Source organism: Natator depressus, chromosome 23 (genome assembly GCF_965152275.1).
Source record: "Natator depressus isolate rNatDep1 chromosome 23, rNatDep2.hap1, whole genome shotgun sequence".
Taxonomy (NCBI): Eukaryota; Metazoa; Chordata; order Testudines; family Cheloniidae; genus Natator; species Natator depressus.
This window is the reverse complement of record NC_134256.1, coordinates 10,798,523-10,816,438: the sequence shown is the minus strand read 5'-3', so window position 1 is coordinate 10,816,438 and position 17,916 is coordinate 10,798,523. Positions and strand designations below refer to the sequence as shown.

The 17,916-nt window shown below is 41.0% G+C and overlaps 1 protein-coding gene across 1 annotated transcript in view; it reads right to left on the bottom strand.

The window, feature by feature from the left end:
- Window positions 1–16,445, bottom strand: part of LOC141976803 (butyrophilin subfamily 2 member A2-like) — a 98,775-nt gene extending 82,330 nt beyond the window's left edge. Inside the window, exons 1-6 of the mRNA XM_074937967.1 lie at window positions 16,423–16,445; window positions 14,359–14,456; window positions 12,631–12,981; window positions 11,121–11,405; window positions 10,031–10,459; window positions 2,795–3,070 (exon numbers count right to left, since the gene is read on the bottom strand). Coding sequence (XP_074794068.1) covers window positions 2,795–3,070; window positions 10,031–10,459; window positions 11,121–11,405; window positions 12,631–12,981; window positions 14,359–14,422 — 1,405 coding nt within the window. The 5' untranslated portion in view covers window positions 14,423–14,456; window positions 16,423–16,445. The remainder of the gene's footprint in view (window positions 1–2,794; window positions 3,071–10,030; window positions 10,460–11,120; window positions 11,406–12,630; window positions 12,982–14,358; window positions 14,457–16,422) is intronic.
- Between the last annotated feature and the right edge of the window lie 1,471 nt (window positions 16,446–17,916).

The window sequence follows — 17,916 nt, the reverse complement described above, 5'->3', positions numbered from 1 at the left end:
CAGCTTTCACCCTGACCACACCACACGATCCATCGTCTACAGCCAAGCTCTGCGATACAACCGCATTTGCTCCAACCCCTCAGACAGAGACAAACACCTACAAGATCTCTATCAAGCATTCTTACAACTACAATACCCACCTGCGGAAGTGAAGAAACAGATTGATAGAGCCAGAAGAGTTCCCAGAAGTCACCTACTACAGGACAGGCCTAACAAAGAAAATAACAGAACGCCACTAGCCGTCACCTTCAGCCCCCAACTAAAACCCCTCCAACGCATTATTAAGGATCTACAACCTATCCTGAAGGATGACCCAACACTCTCACAAATCTTGGGAGAAAGGCCAGTCCTTGCCTACAGACAGCCCCCCAACCTGAAGCGAATACTCACCAACAACCACATACCACACAACAGAACCACTAGCCCAGGAACCTATCCTTGCAACAAAGCCCGTTGCCAACTGTGCCCACATATCTATTCAGGGGACACCATCACAGGGCCTAACAACATCAGCCACACTATCAGAGGCTCGTTCACCTGCACATCCACCAATGTGATATATGCCATCATGTGCCAGCAATGCCCCTCTGTCATGTACATTGGTCAAACTGGACAGTCTCTACGTAAAAGAATAAATGGACACAAATCAGATGTCAAGAATTATAACATTCATAAACCAGTCGGAGAACACTTCAATCTCTCTGGTCACGCAATCACAGACATGAGGGTCGCTATCTTAAAGCAAAAAAACTTCAAATCCAGACTCCAGCGAGAAACTGCTGAATTGGAATTCATTTGCAAATTGGATACTATTAATTTGGGCTTGAATAGAGACTGGGAGTGGCTAAGTCATTATGCAAGGTAGCCTGTCTCCCCTTGTTTTTTTCCTGCAAAACCTCCCCCAAGACGTTCTGGTTAAACTTGGATTACTGCTGTGCACATTGTAAGATGAGCTGTTGCCAGCAGGAGAATGAGTGTGTGTGTGTGGTTTTTGGAAAAAAAGGGGGGGGTGTGGGGGGGGGTGAGAAAACCTGGATTAGTGCTGGAGGTGACCCACCTTGATTATCATGCACATTATAAAGAGGAGTTTCAAAGGGGGATGGGCTGTTGCCAGCAGGAGAGTGAGTTTGTATGTGTGTGTGTGGGGGGGGGGGGGGGGGGAGGGTGAGAAAACCTGGATTTGTGCTGGAAATGGCTCTACTTGAGGATCACTTTAGATAAGCTGTTGCCAGCGGGGGAGTGAGGTGGGAGGAAGTTTTGTTTCATGGTCTCTGTGTGTATATAATGTCTTCTGCAGTTTCCACGATATGCTATGCATCCGATGAAGTGAGCTGTAGCTCACGAAAGCTCATGCTCAAATAAACTGGTTAGTCTCTAAGGTGCCACAAGTACTCCTTTTCTTTTTACGAATACAGACTAACACGCCTGTTACTCTGAAACCTGTAAGGAGACTGGCACTAAAGGAGGTAACCGGGGAGATAGAGGGTGTTACAGAAGATATTACCTCACCCACCTTGTCTCACGAATAATCTAGTCACGTAACAAACAATACCACCTGAGTTTTTTAACCAATATACCGTGGAAGTTGAAGCTCAGATATAAAATATTCACAAATGCATTTGTGAACATTCTGAATTCCTAATTTTATTAAAAAATCAGCAGTTTTTGCCTGAAAAAAAATTAGGTTTGGGGTGTCTAATAAAACATCGAAAGAGTTAGAGGGAAGCAGACACTTTCCACAGAAAATTAATTTAGTCAAAACTCCAATTTTCTACCAAAAATAGTGTTGATGGAAATTTTTTTGACCAGCCCTAGTACAATATGAGTGATCTGCAGTGTTTGACCAAAATATTCAAAGTTGGGACCTAAAGAGAGACCAAAATAAAAGCAGATATTCTTGAGTGCTGTGCACACACTGCTCCGATAGACTTCCATGGCATATGCATGGGCGTAACAACTCCAAAAATGAGGTCACTTATCTAGCTACATAAATATGGCTGAAATTCATCCCAAAAAGTTTAAGCAATTGGTGTTTGTGATAAGCTCCAGGTTTTGAGGGCAGTGTGTGTGAGAGTATGTGTTTTTGAGAGAAAGAAATACACTGGTGGTGGCAAGAGTGGTTGTAGCAGCTCTCTGATCCAACTGTATACATGTATGTACTATTCCAGTAGCTCCTTTCCTAGACCATTGACAAAACTGTTGGCATGTAGCTACCCCTCCTTGGCGCTGCAGAAGCCCCACTAAACAATCTCTCATCCTGAGTGACTCCATAACAGAGGAAAGGCCAAATTCTATCCTGACTGGCACAAGCTGCAACACTTTGAATGAGATTGAACAAATCCCTCTAGAAGTAGAAATGCCTCACCCATCATAGAAATGCAGTCACATCTGAGAGGAGTGCAGAAGCAGTTCTACATCAGAATCACTGCATGCTGTGGTGTGATCATCCTGCAAGCCCTTCATCTGTTAGACTCCCATAGATTTCAAGAGAGTCCATTTGCCCCTTTAACCCATTCTCAGCCACAATCAAAACTAACACTGCAAGATGATACGGTGGGAGATGAAGGTGCTGAGCAGGTCACAGACACGTGCTCAGCATCTTGAAGAATAAAGTCCTAACTTGTTACAGATGAATTATTTGGGGATAGATATGAGTTAAGATTCAGAATGTAAAGATTTGTGTTTGTTAGTAGGCAGGATGATGCCCCATAGACCAAATAAAAAAGGCAGTAACACTTGCTCAGAAGAGGGCAAGTTTCCTGGAATAATAATGACGACATACAAAGTTACATACCAAAGTGTTGAGCAGTTGATTGTTGAATCATCTCTGATTCTGTGTTGACAATGGCACAGGTAATCTCGGGAGTATCACAGGACACAGCAATGGTGCTGGCTACCGTGAAAAGATTTTGCTCATCCTGCACTTCTGTTGTCTCAGCCAATGAGTTTATGCTTTGTCTTTTGTGATTTCTCCAGAAGACCATGGGCTTTGGATACCACCCTTTCCATTTACATTCATATTTGCAAACTTTCTGCAGATGCATTTGTAAAGAAGTTTCATTCCCTACTCCTGTAAAAAAGGCAGCATTATCACAATGGATGCATGTCTGACAATGTCAAGAGATGCTCAGAGAGGGTACAGTGTGAAAAGATCTCAGGGGCATCTACACATTTGTTCACTGTTTCATCTCAAAGCAAAGAGTGTATGTTTTGGTTAATATGATTTAAGATAAATCCCAGTAGAAACAATGGGAAATAATTTTCCTGTTTCCAGAAGCAGATCTGCTTTGCTCTGCCTGAACAAATATGAAGGTTCAAGTATTGCTCTCATTTATACCTGTACAAGCTCAGTGAAGCTAACAGTTCTGCATGGGGTTAATGGAGGGCAGAATTTGCCTCGAATATTTACACTGAGCAGAATGTGCTCCACAACGAGAAAGACTAAGCTCCAGCCAAATCCCCAATTACTGCACCTTTACATAGTGTCTCTCACCCTGAATAACTCATCACGCTTTATAAACTTTAAAAGAAAAAAAAAAACAAAGCCAAAAATAAGCCTTAGTGTGAAAAGATGGACACATATCGCTGTTCTTTGTCATTAATAGATGGCTGCCATACTAACCCTGGCATAGTTCAGCAAAAGGGCACATGAAGGAGTCATTTTGTGTAGGAAGAAAGGGGTGCAATTACCACCTTCTGCTTATAGATAAATAGGTTATATTAATAAGATGGCAGGAAAAGAAAGAAAATATGTGGAATTGCCACAGGACTCTATCTGCAGTAAAATGACCATAACCTGCTGTATGTCAATATATTACACTAGGGTTACAGAATCCTCTACCTGTTCCAACCCTCTTCTGGAGCCCACTCCTGTTGGATCATATTAAAGAAGTTCTGTATTAAAATCACAAATGAGTTTGATTCCCCATAGTTTAAATTCCAGGGTATTACTAATTAAGAGGTCTCTTGGTTTTTGGTACTGTTTCTCTCCCTCTATGTGTGAAACTTGCAAGCTGCTAATTGTGTTAGTACATTCTAAGACAGAGTCTGTTCTCAAAGCAATCCACAGAGAGAGAGACTCAAAGCTATACTCTAACAACAGAAACAGCACCCAGAGACTCCCCGCCCTTTTGTTGTATTAACAATTGTGATTAAAATAGAGATAGAGGATGTATGTGGATGGATGCTTGGTGTGGATAATAACTGAATGATCAGGGAGGTGCCAGCCTAAGAATCCAGTGTCCATCGGCTGAAGAAGGCGTCAAGTGGAAATAACCAGAGGACCCCCAGAGGGCAGACTGGAATCCACCCAACAGCCTCAAGAATGGGAGAACCAAAGAACAAGATAACATCTAGCAGCAGGGAGCCGTCAGGAATGTGCTATCTGCTGATTGATTCAGCAACAGCATGATGAAGCAATTCCCATAGACTGGCATAGGAAGAAATTCCTATAAAAAGAGACTCTAAAAAGTGAGAACTTTGGGGTCTGATTCTGCAAACCAACTTCCAGGAGCATCAGATGAGCATCTGGCAAGGCCCTGCTCCCTCCTCATGTCCAGGCCACCTGGCCAGTGGCTTGGCATGAGCAACTCTAAGGCTGGTAACTATGATAACAACCTTGCAGAACCTGTGTGTGTTTGTATGAATGAATGTGTGAATAAATATGAGATTGAATGGAATGTTATAGCTATAACTAACTGCTTACTATGATTCTTTCTGTATTCACAATAAATGTGGTATTTGGCTTTTTCCCTTTAATAAGATCCTGCTGGTTTTTATTTTATTGGTATAACACTCCTCCCTGGCCCCTACTGAACCAGAGTATCTTGTATATCTCTTTATTATGAATTTTAACTTCACACACTAAGAGAAAACTACAATTCCATCATAACTCATTTGCTACTCTCAGCCTTTGGTTTTGTGTATTTGCTTTTGTATCTCTTCAATAACATCTAGATCCATCAAAACATAGATAAGTGAGTTCAAGTTTCCAGATGAGCAATTCAGAAAACAAAATTACATGAATGGAGAAAAATGTTTGTGAAACAGCTAGATTAAAGTAGGGAAGGGATGGACAGAGAGTGGGCCAGAAGGAAGTGGCAGCAGAGGTGGATGGCACAACTTCGCTGCTTGTGCTTCCACCTGCATTGATCTGCCTGTCTAGACATGTCATCTGCTTCCTTGGTTGAAACTGAGGAAAAATGTTCTTCTCAGGGCTAGTGTACGCAAACCCAGGGATTGCAGCAGTGCCCTTGGATCTTTTAGTGTTGGCAGTGCTGTATCCGTCTTCAAAGACAATAAACTACAATCCATGAAGGGGAGCTCTTCAATGGTCTGTTATATTTGTACAGGAATCTCCAATGACTGAAGCCATGATGAGCAACAGATGGTAACTCCCATCACCATGACTCTGGCAGCTGACTTGGCCGCATCCAGAGAAGCCAGCAATGCAGACCTTGCAACCAGATGACCTTCCAGCAGGAGGGACCAGCAATTAAAACTACCCTGTAGGCTGTGATGTGCCAAAGTAAAGGTGTCTGGGCTCTAGATTGTTATGCCCTGAACAACTGAAACCCCTCAGTGCAGTATTTCCTGTTTATAGCAAAGCTGCCCTTCTGCTTTTGGCCAGAGACCTGGGCTGCTCTAAGCCAGAGCAACTGAGGGTTCAAATTGAATGTGGTGATATAATGATGATTTCTTATCATATTCTTATATGAACATTTCATATCACCTCATGGAAGGCAGCTCCAGAAAGTTTCATGCTGACAACTGAAGCCTCAATTGCTAAGGAGCAAACAATTCTCACTAGAGAGTGATCCTGCAAGAAGATGCTGGACTTGCAGAAGGCATTCAGCATCCTGAAGGACAAAGTCCGAACTGACCGGGGGTTGGGGATGGAGATAGAGATGACCTAAGTAGACAGCTCAGAATATAAGCCTCCATGGTTATTGGTAGGCATGATAATGTAATACATAAGGGCCAAATAGAACAATAACCCCATTGTATACCTGAAACAGCCTGTAAACACTAGCAACAAGAAATAACAAAGTGGAAAAGATAGCTTGGTATAAAAAAAGTTACATATACCAAACTGGTGGGTGCTTGATTCTTGACTGATCTTTAATTCTGTGTTGATGATGGTGCAGGTAACCTCAGAGGTCACACATGGCACAGTAATGGAGCTCTCTCCTGTGAAAAGTTTCTGTTCATCCTCCCTTAGGGTTGTCTTAGCCTTTGAGATTATGTTTTCCCCTTTGGGATTCCTCCAAAAGGACTTTAGGTTTTGGATACCATCCTCCTGATTTACATCTATACCTACATACAGTCTCCTTCTGATCCATTTGCAGAGATGGTTTATCCCCTATCCCTGTAAGAAAGGCTTCATTATCACAATGAAAACATCTTCTAGATCAGAGAGATGAAGACGACAATGTTCAGGCAGGACACATTGCTAAAAGATCTCAGCAACATGACATCTGAATATTTGTTCACTGTTTCAGCCCAAATCAGTTTCCTTTTTATACCAAAAAAAGTGTGTGTGTGCGCGCGCGCGCACGTGTGCTGGTAGATTATTTTAATAGTGATTTACGATAAACACATTGAGAACGCAGAAGTTGCTCTCATTTACTATTGTATGACCTTTCTGAAGTCTGTAGTGCTACAGGGATTTAACTAAGGGCAGAATTTGCCCATACAAGCTTTCACTAAGAAGAATGTACTCCACCAAGAGAAAAATCTTAGCTCCCATCAGTGTCCAAATAATATTTCTCTCTCTCTCTCTCTCTCGCTCTCTCTCTCTATATATATATCACATTGTCAATAAGTATTATTGACACCACATATTAATATTCATTAAGCACACAATTTCAATATAACATTATACTGTATACACATTTCTACTAGTTACATGGCCAGAATTGACTTATGTCTTTTTTATAATCCTGTTCATTAATGCTAAATATCCCATAATACTTGAAAGCTAACTTCAGTTTTGGCATTAGAAAATAAGAAACTTGTCAAAGGCAAAACACATTAATGTTTTGCCCATATGCAAGCAGGAGACTGGTACCTAGAATGGTTGTATCCAAAACAAAGATAAGGAAGATACAAAACAGCTAGTTAAGGAACTGAGATGAACTGATGGGTTGGATTTTAGTGGTGTGTAAAGAGTTTTTTAACTTGTAAAATCATCTTATAAATACTCCAGGCTTAAATGTGTAACTTTGGAAACAACAATATTTCCAAGGCAAATTTAGAGGCAAATTTAACAATAATGCATGAGACAGTGTCACCAAAACAGGCACCACATTGAACCTTTCTTCCTGTGCCACAGTATTTACAACTTTTAGCAATTAACCTGACTGACACTGGTTATTTTGTATTTTGAATATATTTCATACCAAACTAAAGTGTGGTTTAGCAATAGACTACATAATTTACCAACACTTCCCTTCCTAGATACAGTCACTTCATAATAGCCTTTTATAGACAGTAACAGAAAAATAGCTGGTTACTGGTAGTAGAAATTTCCTCACACATGGATCAACCACTGCTCTAGTGCTTGCTCCATAGGTAAAAAGTATTTTTTAAAAATATCTTAAAACTGATCAGAATTCTATAGAAAGGAAGGATGGGCTTATGGTTAAGGCTTTCATTGGACTAGGATGCAGATGATCTGGGCTCCATTCTTGGTTCTCCCACAGACTTCCAGTGCGACCTGGGGCACGTCACTTATCTCTGTTCTTTAGTTCCCCTTCTATAAAATGGGAATTATAACACTTCCTTTCTTCCACTCATTTTCTGTCTTGTCTATTTGATTATAAACTTTTTGGGTAAGGGACTGTTTCTTAGCCTGTCTCGCACAAATTGTAATTAATAATTATAAATAATAATATAGACTCTTCAGGTAAAATTTTCAAAGGCACCTTAGTCCCACTTTCAAAGGTGAATTATGTACTTCTATGCCTAAGGGCAGGTCTGCATTTAAAATGCTGGATTGGTGCAGCTACACCAATGCAGCTGCGCCGCTGTAGCATTTAAATTAAGACACTCCTACATCTAATTGGCATAGTTAATACATCTCCCCAAGAGGCAATGGCTATATCGATGGGAGAAGCTCTTCCATCGACACAGCACTGTGTACACTGGGGGTTAGGTCAGTATAACTACATTGCATGGGGTGTGGATTTTTCATACCCCTGAGTGACATAGTTATACTGACATAGATCTATAGTGTAGACCCAGCCTAAGTCTCCTGAAAAATTAATGGGATTTAGTCTCCAAAGTATCTAAGGACTTGTCTGCATGGGAACACTCAGGAAAGTTAATCTGAATCAACTTTTAAAATGGATTAGTTAAACCACAGTAAACCCATGTGGACGTTCTTATTCAGAATTAAAGTGGCCTTAATTTGATTTAGCTTAGTTCACAAATTGAATTCAGGCAACTTACATTTCATTAACCCCCTGTGTGGGCATCTCTATTCAGAATTAAACTAATCCACTTTTGTCATAAATATAAAGGAAAGGGTAACCACCTTTCTGTATACAGTGCTATAAAATCCCTCCTGGCCAGAGGCAAAGTCCTTTTACCTGTAAAGGGTTAAGAAGCTCAGGTAACCTGGCTGGCACCTGACCCAAAATGACCAATGAGGGGACAAGATACTTTCAAATCTGGGGGGGGGGGGGGGAAGGCTTTTGACTGTCTGTGTGATACCTTTTCCGGGAACAGATCAAGGATGCAAGCCCTCCAACTTCTGTAAAGTTAGTAAGTAATCTATCTAGAAAATGCGTTTTCTTTGTTTGGGCTTGCGACATTCACTGTGCTGGAGGAAATGTGTATTCCTGTTTTTGTGTCTTTTTGTAATTTAACGTTTTGCCTAGAGGGATTCTCTATGTTTTGAATCTGACTGCCTGTAAGATTATCTTCCATTCTGATCTTACAGAGTTGTTCTCTTATCTTTTTTTGTTCTTCTAATAAAAAGTTCTGTTTTTTAAGAATCTGATTGGGTTTTTTGGGTCTTAAAAACCTAAGGCTGGTTTGTGCTCATCTTGTTTATTCTCAAGCCTCCCCAGGAAAGGGGGTGTAAGGGTTTGGGGGGATATTTTGGGGAAAATAGGAAGTCCAAGTGGTCCATTCCCTGATTGTTTGTTAAATCACTTGGTGGTGGCAGCATACTGTTCAAGGACAAGGTGAAATTTGTGCCTTGGGAAAGTTTTTAACCTAAGCTGGTAAAAATAAGCTTAGGGGGTCTTTCATGCCGGTCCCCACATCCGTACCCTAGAGTTCAGAGTGGGGAAGGAACCCTGACAACTTTACATTCAAATTTTAGTTAATTGGGATTAATTTTCCAGAGTGCCTCTGTGTAGTCAACAACTAAGTAACTTTTGAAAATGGGACTCAAGATCCTATATCTTTTTGCCACTTTTGAAAATTTTATCCTTATGGAATAAAATGTAATTTTTCAACCTGAGTGTAGAACGAAAAACATCTGTTCTCTGTTGTAAGGTGCCACAAGTACTCCTTTTCTTTTTGCGAATACAGACTAACATGGCTGCTACTCTGAAACCTGTTGCCATAATAACTCTCATAATAACTTCTGGAGGTCCCTTCCAGCCCTACATTTCTTTGATTGTATGTTGTTATGGCTTATTATTATTATTCTGCTTCAGAAAGGTTTATTAAAAAGTAGTTTAAATTGCACTCTAACATCCCTTTAATTATTGGAAAGAATTGGCATTTTAAAAGGAAAGTAAAGGGGAGAGTGATTATTATTGGTACCTCTAACAGCAGACAGTCTGAAATCACTTCTGAAATCAGGAAACTGATCTCACAGTGAGATGCATTAGACCATGTAGTAGCTTCCCAATGGAAGAAGTGGAAACTCCATTATTTAGGAGTTTTAAAACAATAATAGACAAAGCAATAGAAAATGTGCTGTAGAGAAGGGACAAACCCGTGCTGGCTCTTGGGGAGATAGAATAACAGAGTTCTGCTACATTTGCTTTCTCCAGTTCTAGGCTTTTCTTACCTATAACCAAGACTTCAATGATTATCTCTCTGTGAAACAAGTTGGCTGAGGCAGAGCATACATATTTCCCTTCATCTTCCACCTGAATATTGTTCAGTTTCAGAGAAATATTTCCTTTCCCAAACTCTTTTCCTTTAAAAACTTCTGCCTTTTTTTCATATTCCTTCCGGAGCCATTCTCTGCTATTGTCTCCATTTGGAGATAAATAGCTCATTGGGCATTTGTCACTCTGTGGATAAGAATTAACCAGGGGGCTGCTTTCATCATAGAGGTAGAAATAGATTAGCTTATCCTTTCCAGGTCCAACTTTCCTCCATTGCAACTCCATGCTAGGGGGCAGATGTTTCGTAATCAGCCGGCAGGGAAGAATGGCATTTTCTCCAGTTACCGTGGTAATTGTGTCATGTTCTGCCTCCACATCAAAGAAACCTGAAAAATGTTCAGGGGGTTATATTTGCACAGCAGCACATAATGCCTCATATTAATGTGCAAGAGAGAGTGAAAAAGAGGACAGCCCTAATTCTCCTCTTATTTATACTTTTTTTACAATAGCGTAAATTCATTAGCTTCAGGGGGTCACTCCTAATATACACAGAGATAAATGAAAAGAGAATCAGAGCTCTACTATCTTTTACATCTTTGGTGATCTCAAGGATAGTATTTGAAAAGAAATGCACAGTTGTACAGGTCTTAACTATGCTACACCAAAGGCTTGTCTACGCAGTGGGGTAATGGGCACTACGGAAGTATGATTAATAAAGTGCACCGATGTGTTGTGCATCAATTGGTCTGTGTAGACCTTGATGATGCACACTAAAAGTTCCCTAATGTGATTTACCGTATTACTGTTTCAAACAATAATACGGTAAAGCACACCAGGGAAACTTTAGTGAGCACCAGCTGCGAGTCTACATGGACTAATTAACGTGCAACCCATTAATGCATTTTAGAAATCACACCCCAATAATGCGTGTTGGTGCTCCATGTAGGCAAGCCTTGAATGACATGGTTGGCCACAAGGCAGATGTGTTTAGCCCGATTTCGTAAGTAACAGGAGGAATATTTACTTTGACAGTACTGCATCTCTTACCTGAAATTGCAATAACTTTTTTGTGGTGCCTCTTCAGCAAGGGGTTTCTTATAGTGCATGAGATAGTGTCAGAAGCAGTATCTGCTACCCTGAGCGTACTGTGGATTTGATACAGATCTGTCACATCTTTTTGGATTCTTGTTTCAGCCATAGCAGTTATGTTTTGGCCTGTGCTGTCAGTCCAGCATACTTCAGGTTGTGGGTACCATCCTTGGGACGTACACCTCAGAGTGACTGAATTATTCTGCTGATGGTCTATAGTTAGGCGAGGTGCAGATCCGAAACCTAGAGTGAAAACCAATTTCAGAAAACGTTAAAACAGGCTGAAGAACTAGCTAACAAACCAAACAAAGAGTGCTAATGATGAATGATCACCACTATCATTACAATCACCATGTCCTATTGAATCTACACTGACCTATAATTTTGCATTTCCAAGTATCTTAAATTCATACAGAGAGATTTCCACCTCAAAAGATCACCAAACACTTCACAAGCTGATCCCAAACTGTATGTAGACATGACTACATCGTATGTATGTGACAGCTTCACTTTTGGGATGGTAGCAGGTCAGTAAGGAAACAGTATTTTCAGAAAAGGGGAGATCCATCTTTCTGCTCCCCATATTTTGAGCTCATTCAGGGGCCCCGCTATGGCCCATTGTAAGTCAGAGCAGCCTTAGGTCTATTCTAACTTACTTTTTGCTTCTCATGGTCCCCTGTGAGCCCTGGGAAGCAGAGCATAGCCAAAGCACAGTGTGCTCCAGCCATACCCCTACCAGCCCTTAGCCTGCTCCCTCTCTCCGACAATCCTGACATGCCCCTTACACCACGTCCAGAAGCAAGGCCACCACAGAGCCCTTACATCAGCACTACACTGGCCAAGGAGAACTTTCCCTGTACAAGGGGTAATGTCAGCGGTTCATTTCCACGTCAAAGGGCCTTAGTGTAACTGAGAATCAGGGGCAGTGTGTACAAACCACAGGTGGACAGTGACCTCACAGTTCCACCAGACTCTGTAATGTACTGCCTGGATGCATATGTGCGTGTGATGGGAGGTAATGGCCTAGCTTTGCCCCTGCGCTTTATTCATTTTATTGCTGTTGTGCGTCAGCAGCACACACAAGGCAGGTGGATGAGAATTGCACATGCCACTACCAAAAAGACAGAGAAAATGTACATGATGTGTTCATGTTGTGTGCATACACTGGGTATAATTTGCATATACTATGCGAGATGGACACCAAACTGCTGAAGCTTCCCTGACTCCCAGTCCTGCGCTTCCTCTGCCCACCTCCCATAACGTTGCACACACGTGGATGTTCGTCTACAACAGATGCTGTTTCTCCTTCCCTTGCCAGCCGTTGAACCCTTCCTATTGGGAGGAAAGGATTAAATGGAAATACAGCTGGCCACACACAGTGCACTGCAATGGACAATCAGTGCCACTGTGATAAGTGCAGCATTGTTCACTGCCAGCAACACTTCTGTATGAAAATATCCATGCTTACCTGCAACAACCACCTGGGCGATAGCTTCTTGATAGACACCATCATTTGTCACCGCGCACACATACTGCCCACTATCTTCTACTTGCACTGGAAAGAGCTGCACCGTAATGACTCCATTCTCATATCGTCCTCTGGGAGAGTCACTCCTGTGCTGGTCCCCAACCTGGCCCAGCTCAGTACCATTTTCTGTGCTATTGTAAAAATATAACGTCATATTTTTGCTCCTTTCCCATTTATACCAATGCACTTGAACGTTAGTGGGGTTGTGGCCTCCGGGCTGGCAGGACAACATCACACCTTGTCCAACCAAGGCAATTGCAGGATCAACATGTACAGTGACAGTAAAACCATCTGCAAGAAAGAAAATAAATCATGATCATCGATTTTCTTCAAAGGCTTGACATTGGTGTTGAGAGAAAAAAAGAAAAACTAGACACAATTACTGAGACACAACAGCAGTGTTATGTTTCATGGTAGAAACGCACCACATCTAACCTAATTATCCCCCTTCAGAATGGAGAGAGCATTTGAGGTCCTCACTGATAGCTCAGCTATGCACAGATTTGAGCACGAGGTGGCGCAGACTGAACTTCTAAGGGGTAGGTGTAGGATGCATAGTCCCTCCTGAAGCTCCAGGCAGAGCAGGAGCCGGTGCCGTCATTAAAGATGTTACAGTGTGTTGTTCTCTCAGTGGCTGGCCAGCATGGGGAGGTGGACAGCAGACCTAGGGTTAGACTTGGCAGAATTCAATTTTTTAAAATAATTTTGATGGATAATATCAATGTTTATTTTTTATCATTTTTTCCTATTGAAATTTTAAAAGTTTTGCAGACTTATGGGTTTTAAGAATTTTTGTATTTGTATCAATTTAAATTTTCAGAGTTGCAGGAAATTATGGAGGGGCACACAATGGGGTCAGGCCAGACTATTATTTAATGACAGTATATTCTGGGATTCAAAAAGTTAAAGCTTATAAGCATTAAAACATAATTGTCAACAGAATATATCAAACGTTTAGCCTGAAATCAAACTCCAATTTCTTACTTTGTATCTCTGAATATTTTGCAGCGATAGAAATATTTTTCTTCAGCTTGTGTGCATACAGAGAAATCAACATTTAATGATAAAAAATCTAAGCCTAGTTATTGTCCTGCTTTCTGCCCAACCCTTTTGGGTGGCTTGTGCCTCTGTAAGAAGTAGGAGGGAGAAGTCCTTGAGTGCAGGAAAAGCAATTGTACCTGGCCACCATTGTGTGAAGTGCGTGTGTGTGTGTGTAACGATTTTTGTGGCACTTTGGAATACTAACAACCATTCTGTTATTTTAGACTTCTCCAAACAATACTCCTGGACAGGGCAAATGTCCCATCTAAGCATCAGTGTCACTGTGCTTTCATCCTAATCACAGCTCTCTGTACTTTTCCATAGGTTGAGGAGGGTGACTAATGAGAATTTTAGCATTGTGTTCAGACAGAGACAATGTATGGTTACTCCCCCTGCTTAATGAGGCAGGGTCACTAAGACTTTACATACACCTGAGAGCATGTAAAAACAACCAGGGAGGTAGACATGCTCCAGCACACAATGATGTTAATCCCAGCTCAGTGCCATTAGAGCTCCCACATTTGGTTTGGGTTTCCCTCTTCAGATTACATCATGGTTTCCATACACAGGGTTTACACAGGCAGCATTTATTTCCTGATCAGTAGTTAGGAAAAATGATGTTCTTACCCCAAAGACATTTGCTGATGATATAAAGAAATGGGATGGCAATTGATTTGATCCATGCAGTCATTGTGAAGTGATTGCAATATCATCCATCCAACTCTCTGCCAATGGAAATAGAAAACATCACAAACTGTAGCATGAGGTTTACACACAACTAGAGCTGGTCAGGAATTCTTCTACAATGGGGCTGCATCAGAAAATGTTGATTTGTCAATACCAAAATATTTCACAGAAACAGCACACCTCACCAGTTTCAGGAGAGTCTGGGCTTCCAGGATCCATGGTGGCACCGCCATACAGATGGCACCAAGGCCTGGGATCCAGGGTTCTCAGGATTTGCAGGTTCCCTGCTCTGCATCAGAGGACTCCCCAAATATTGGGGGACTCCCTATGCAGCCCAGGGAGACTTCGGGAGTTAAGAGTTAGAGACTCCCAAAAGCCCACGTACTAAGTGGCTCCTTGTTTAAACAAGCCAGTGAGAGAGGCCTAGGTGAGATGTGAAGAATCTCTGTAATTAGGCACCAAGGAACAGGTGCCTAATGACAGAGCCAATTTGCAGTCAGGATTTATTGGTGACTCATGGGGATAAATTTTAGACACTAGCTTTCCCCTTTTTATGGTTAAAAATCTTGAATGTTGTGAAGGCTATTTGTTTAAAAAATCCTCACGATGTAATCCTGAGGGATAATAAATATATATTTTGTTTTGTTTCATTTCAAATCGAAATCTTCCAGTTCTTAATAACCAGAACATCTTTAAAAAAAATCAGTCATTTGGAGTTCTCTTTTCTCCTTTTTTGCCACTGAATGCAATAGATTGACTGAGTGAGGTCTAGGGTTTCTTTGCTTGTTTATATTTTTTCCTGTGTTGTTTTTTTTTTTTATTGCACTCTAATTTACAGAAAACAAAAAGGAAAGAAGTGTAACAACGTAAAAAAGAGAAAACAGACAGAAAGAGGGAAAAAAACAGAACTCAAAATAAAGGAAAAAGCAAAATCTGAATGTTGTGGTGCCTGAAACCATAGATTGAAACAGAATGTTCTATAGAAATTAAACAAATTCATTTTATTTCATTCTGAATTTTTCCATTAAAAATCAAAACATTTCAAATGAAATGTATTTGTTCAAAATTTCCTATAGAAAAAAAATTGGGGAGATTGACTAGCTCTGATCTTCAGTCTCTTTTAAAGCTTTCCTATATACACTTTATAATCCAACTGACCCAAAAAAACTGTTAAGGTTTTTTTTTTTCCCATTTGTTTGTTTTCCCAATTCCTTCCCCCTTTAAGCTCCAAAGACAACTGCCAACTACCAGTAGAGCAATGCTGTTAATCCTGTGAAATATGCATCTCCTCCTCTGAAGCACCTCCAGTGAAACACAAGGCAAGAAAAATTCACAAGCCCCTTTTTATTCCCTTTCTCTTCTTTTCACCAACTGCCTGCCCATCCCGTGCACATGCAGTAGCCTAGTATATTTTACACCAAGATATACTTTCCGATGTGATAATCTATTGTTAAGAATGAAAGTCCTTTTTGTATTTGAGATCTCTAAAGACACATCTAGTTCTGCCATCTCCACAGCTCCCTCAGAGCAGATTCCTGCCTTAAAGCTCCGATAGCAAAAGGAGAGTGGTTTTGGTTACAACTTTCCTCTCTTGAAAAAAATAAAATAAAATAAAATAAAATAGTGAAGTGCCTACCTCCCCTTAGCATTACAACTCTAAATCAAACATTATGTGACAAGGAGATTAGTATCTATTTCTCTCATCTTCCCATTCAGCAAGATCCAATTAATACAGATAAATGTTAGTCCAAACTCTGTATTTGCACAGAACTCCTTCCAATTATAAACCACTGTTTTATGAATGAATTGCAATTTTTTCATAGCTTCAGTTATGAAAACATCCCTGCAATGCATCTAAACTTTAATCTTAGTCATTCCAGTTGCTCCAGAAACAAGAAGTAACTTTTTAAAATCCCAAAGCTACATAAATATAAGAAACATATTTTAGAAATCACTTATCTGGATTATAAATTACATTCACACACAGCAGATCTGTGTACTCACCTCAGAATTCTCTCAGCAGACACAAATAAGCCCGCCAAAATCCGTTGGACTATAAAAAGCAGGTGTGGGCAAAGGGCATGAAAAAGCACTCAGGAAATGTGTGAGGGAGGGGACTAAAGGTGAATGAAAGAAAATGCCATCAGTGTTTGTGTGTAGATTGCATCCTACCCCCTCTTGATTCCCAGAATCCACAGATCACCAAGATTTGTACATGGGTGTATGTGATTACACAATGTGCAGGACAATGATGAATTGTCTTAATGCACAATCTCCCCGATAAGGATAAGGATGAGTGAGCCCTCAGAGGTGATTAAGCTTTGGCTCTGCAAACATGGAAATGTCCCAGCAACTTGGGGGCCCTCCCACAGATCTCAAGGCATCTGTTGGAGTGGCTGTAGTCCCTCACACTCTTACCTCAGGGCTTCCAGTGTCCTTGTTCCCCTTATCTCAGGGGGTAGGGAAAGCTGCTCACAGCTGCCTGGTATGATAGCCTGGGACCTCCCTCTCCAGCAGGCTCCAACCCAGGGCTCTAGGAGTGGAAATGACATCAAGGAGTGCCCTGAGGCTGCTTCCCTAAACCACTTCCCACCTCTTACTTTTAAAGTCCAGGGTGCAGTCAGACTGTCACAAACTATCCAGCAAAAGATGAAGTGAAGGGTTCCCTAATCCTTAAAGACAAACCAGTCCCCCAGTAGGGACTCCTGCTATACCCTTACTCAGGTAAGAGTACATGCACATCTGAAAATTCCTACATTTCAAGGCCAGAAGGGACTATTGAGATCATTTACTCTGATCTGTATGAAAGCCCAGAGGACCTCTCCCAGCAATTTTTGCATCAAGCTGATAACTTCTGGTTGAGCTGTAGCATCTCTTTGAGAAAGATATCCAGTCTTATTTTAGTGATGGAAAATTCACCACGTCCCTAGGTAATTTGTGCCAAGTGTTAACTACCCTCACTGTTAAAAACATGCACCTTATTTCTATTCTGAATTTGTCCATCTTCAGATTCCAAGCTGTAGGTCTCATGATTTTTTAATCCTAAATTAAGGACCCCTCTACTATCAGACATCTTTTTCTCATGTACATACTTGAAGACTGTGAGCAAGTCATATCTTCCCATCTATTGGCCTCTGTGCCAGTTAGCAGGTGGGACACTATGATGTAGAGAATGTTTTATACAATAACAATTCTGTAATTACTGCAGCTAATATAGACACTAGTGTGCTGCCTATTAAGTAAGGTTTTATGCAAGAAACACCTGTGTTCTGTGACCTAACAGCTTGTCATTTGATTTCCAGGGTAAGTTTAACATGTACATTTTGAGTTGGATTTTTTCTGGTTCATGCATCAGCAACAGAACTATTACCTGAATTTTCAGTGTCAATATTCATTGCCGATCATTCATGAAACAGCAAGAGCCCAGCTTGACTTTCAGAGTTCATGCTGAGTTTGCAGAGCACCTGGTTACTTGTAGACAGAACACATTTTCACTAG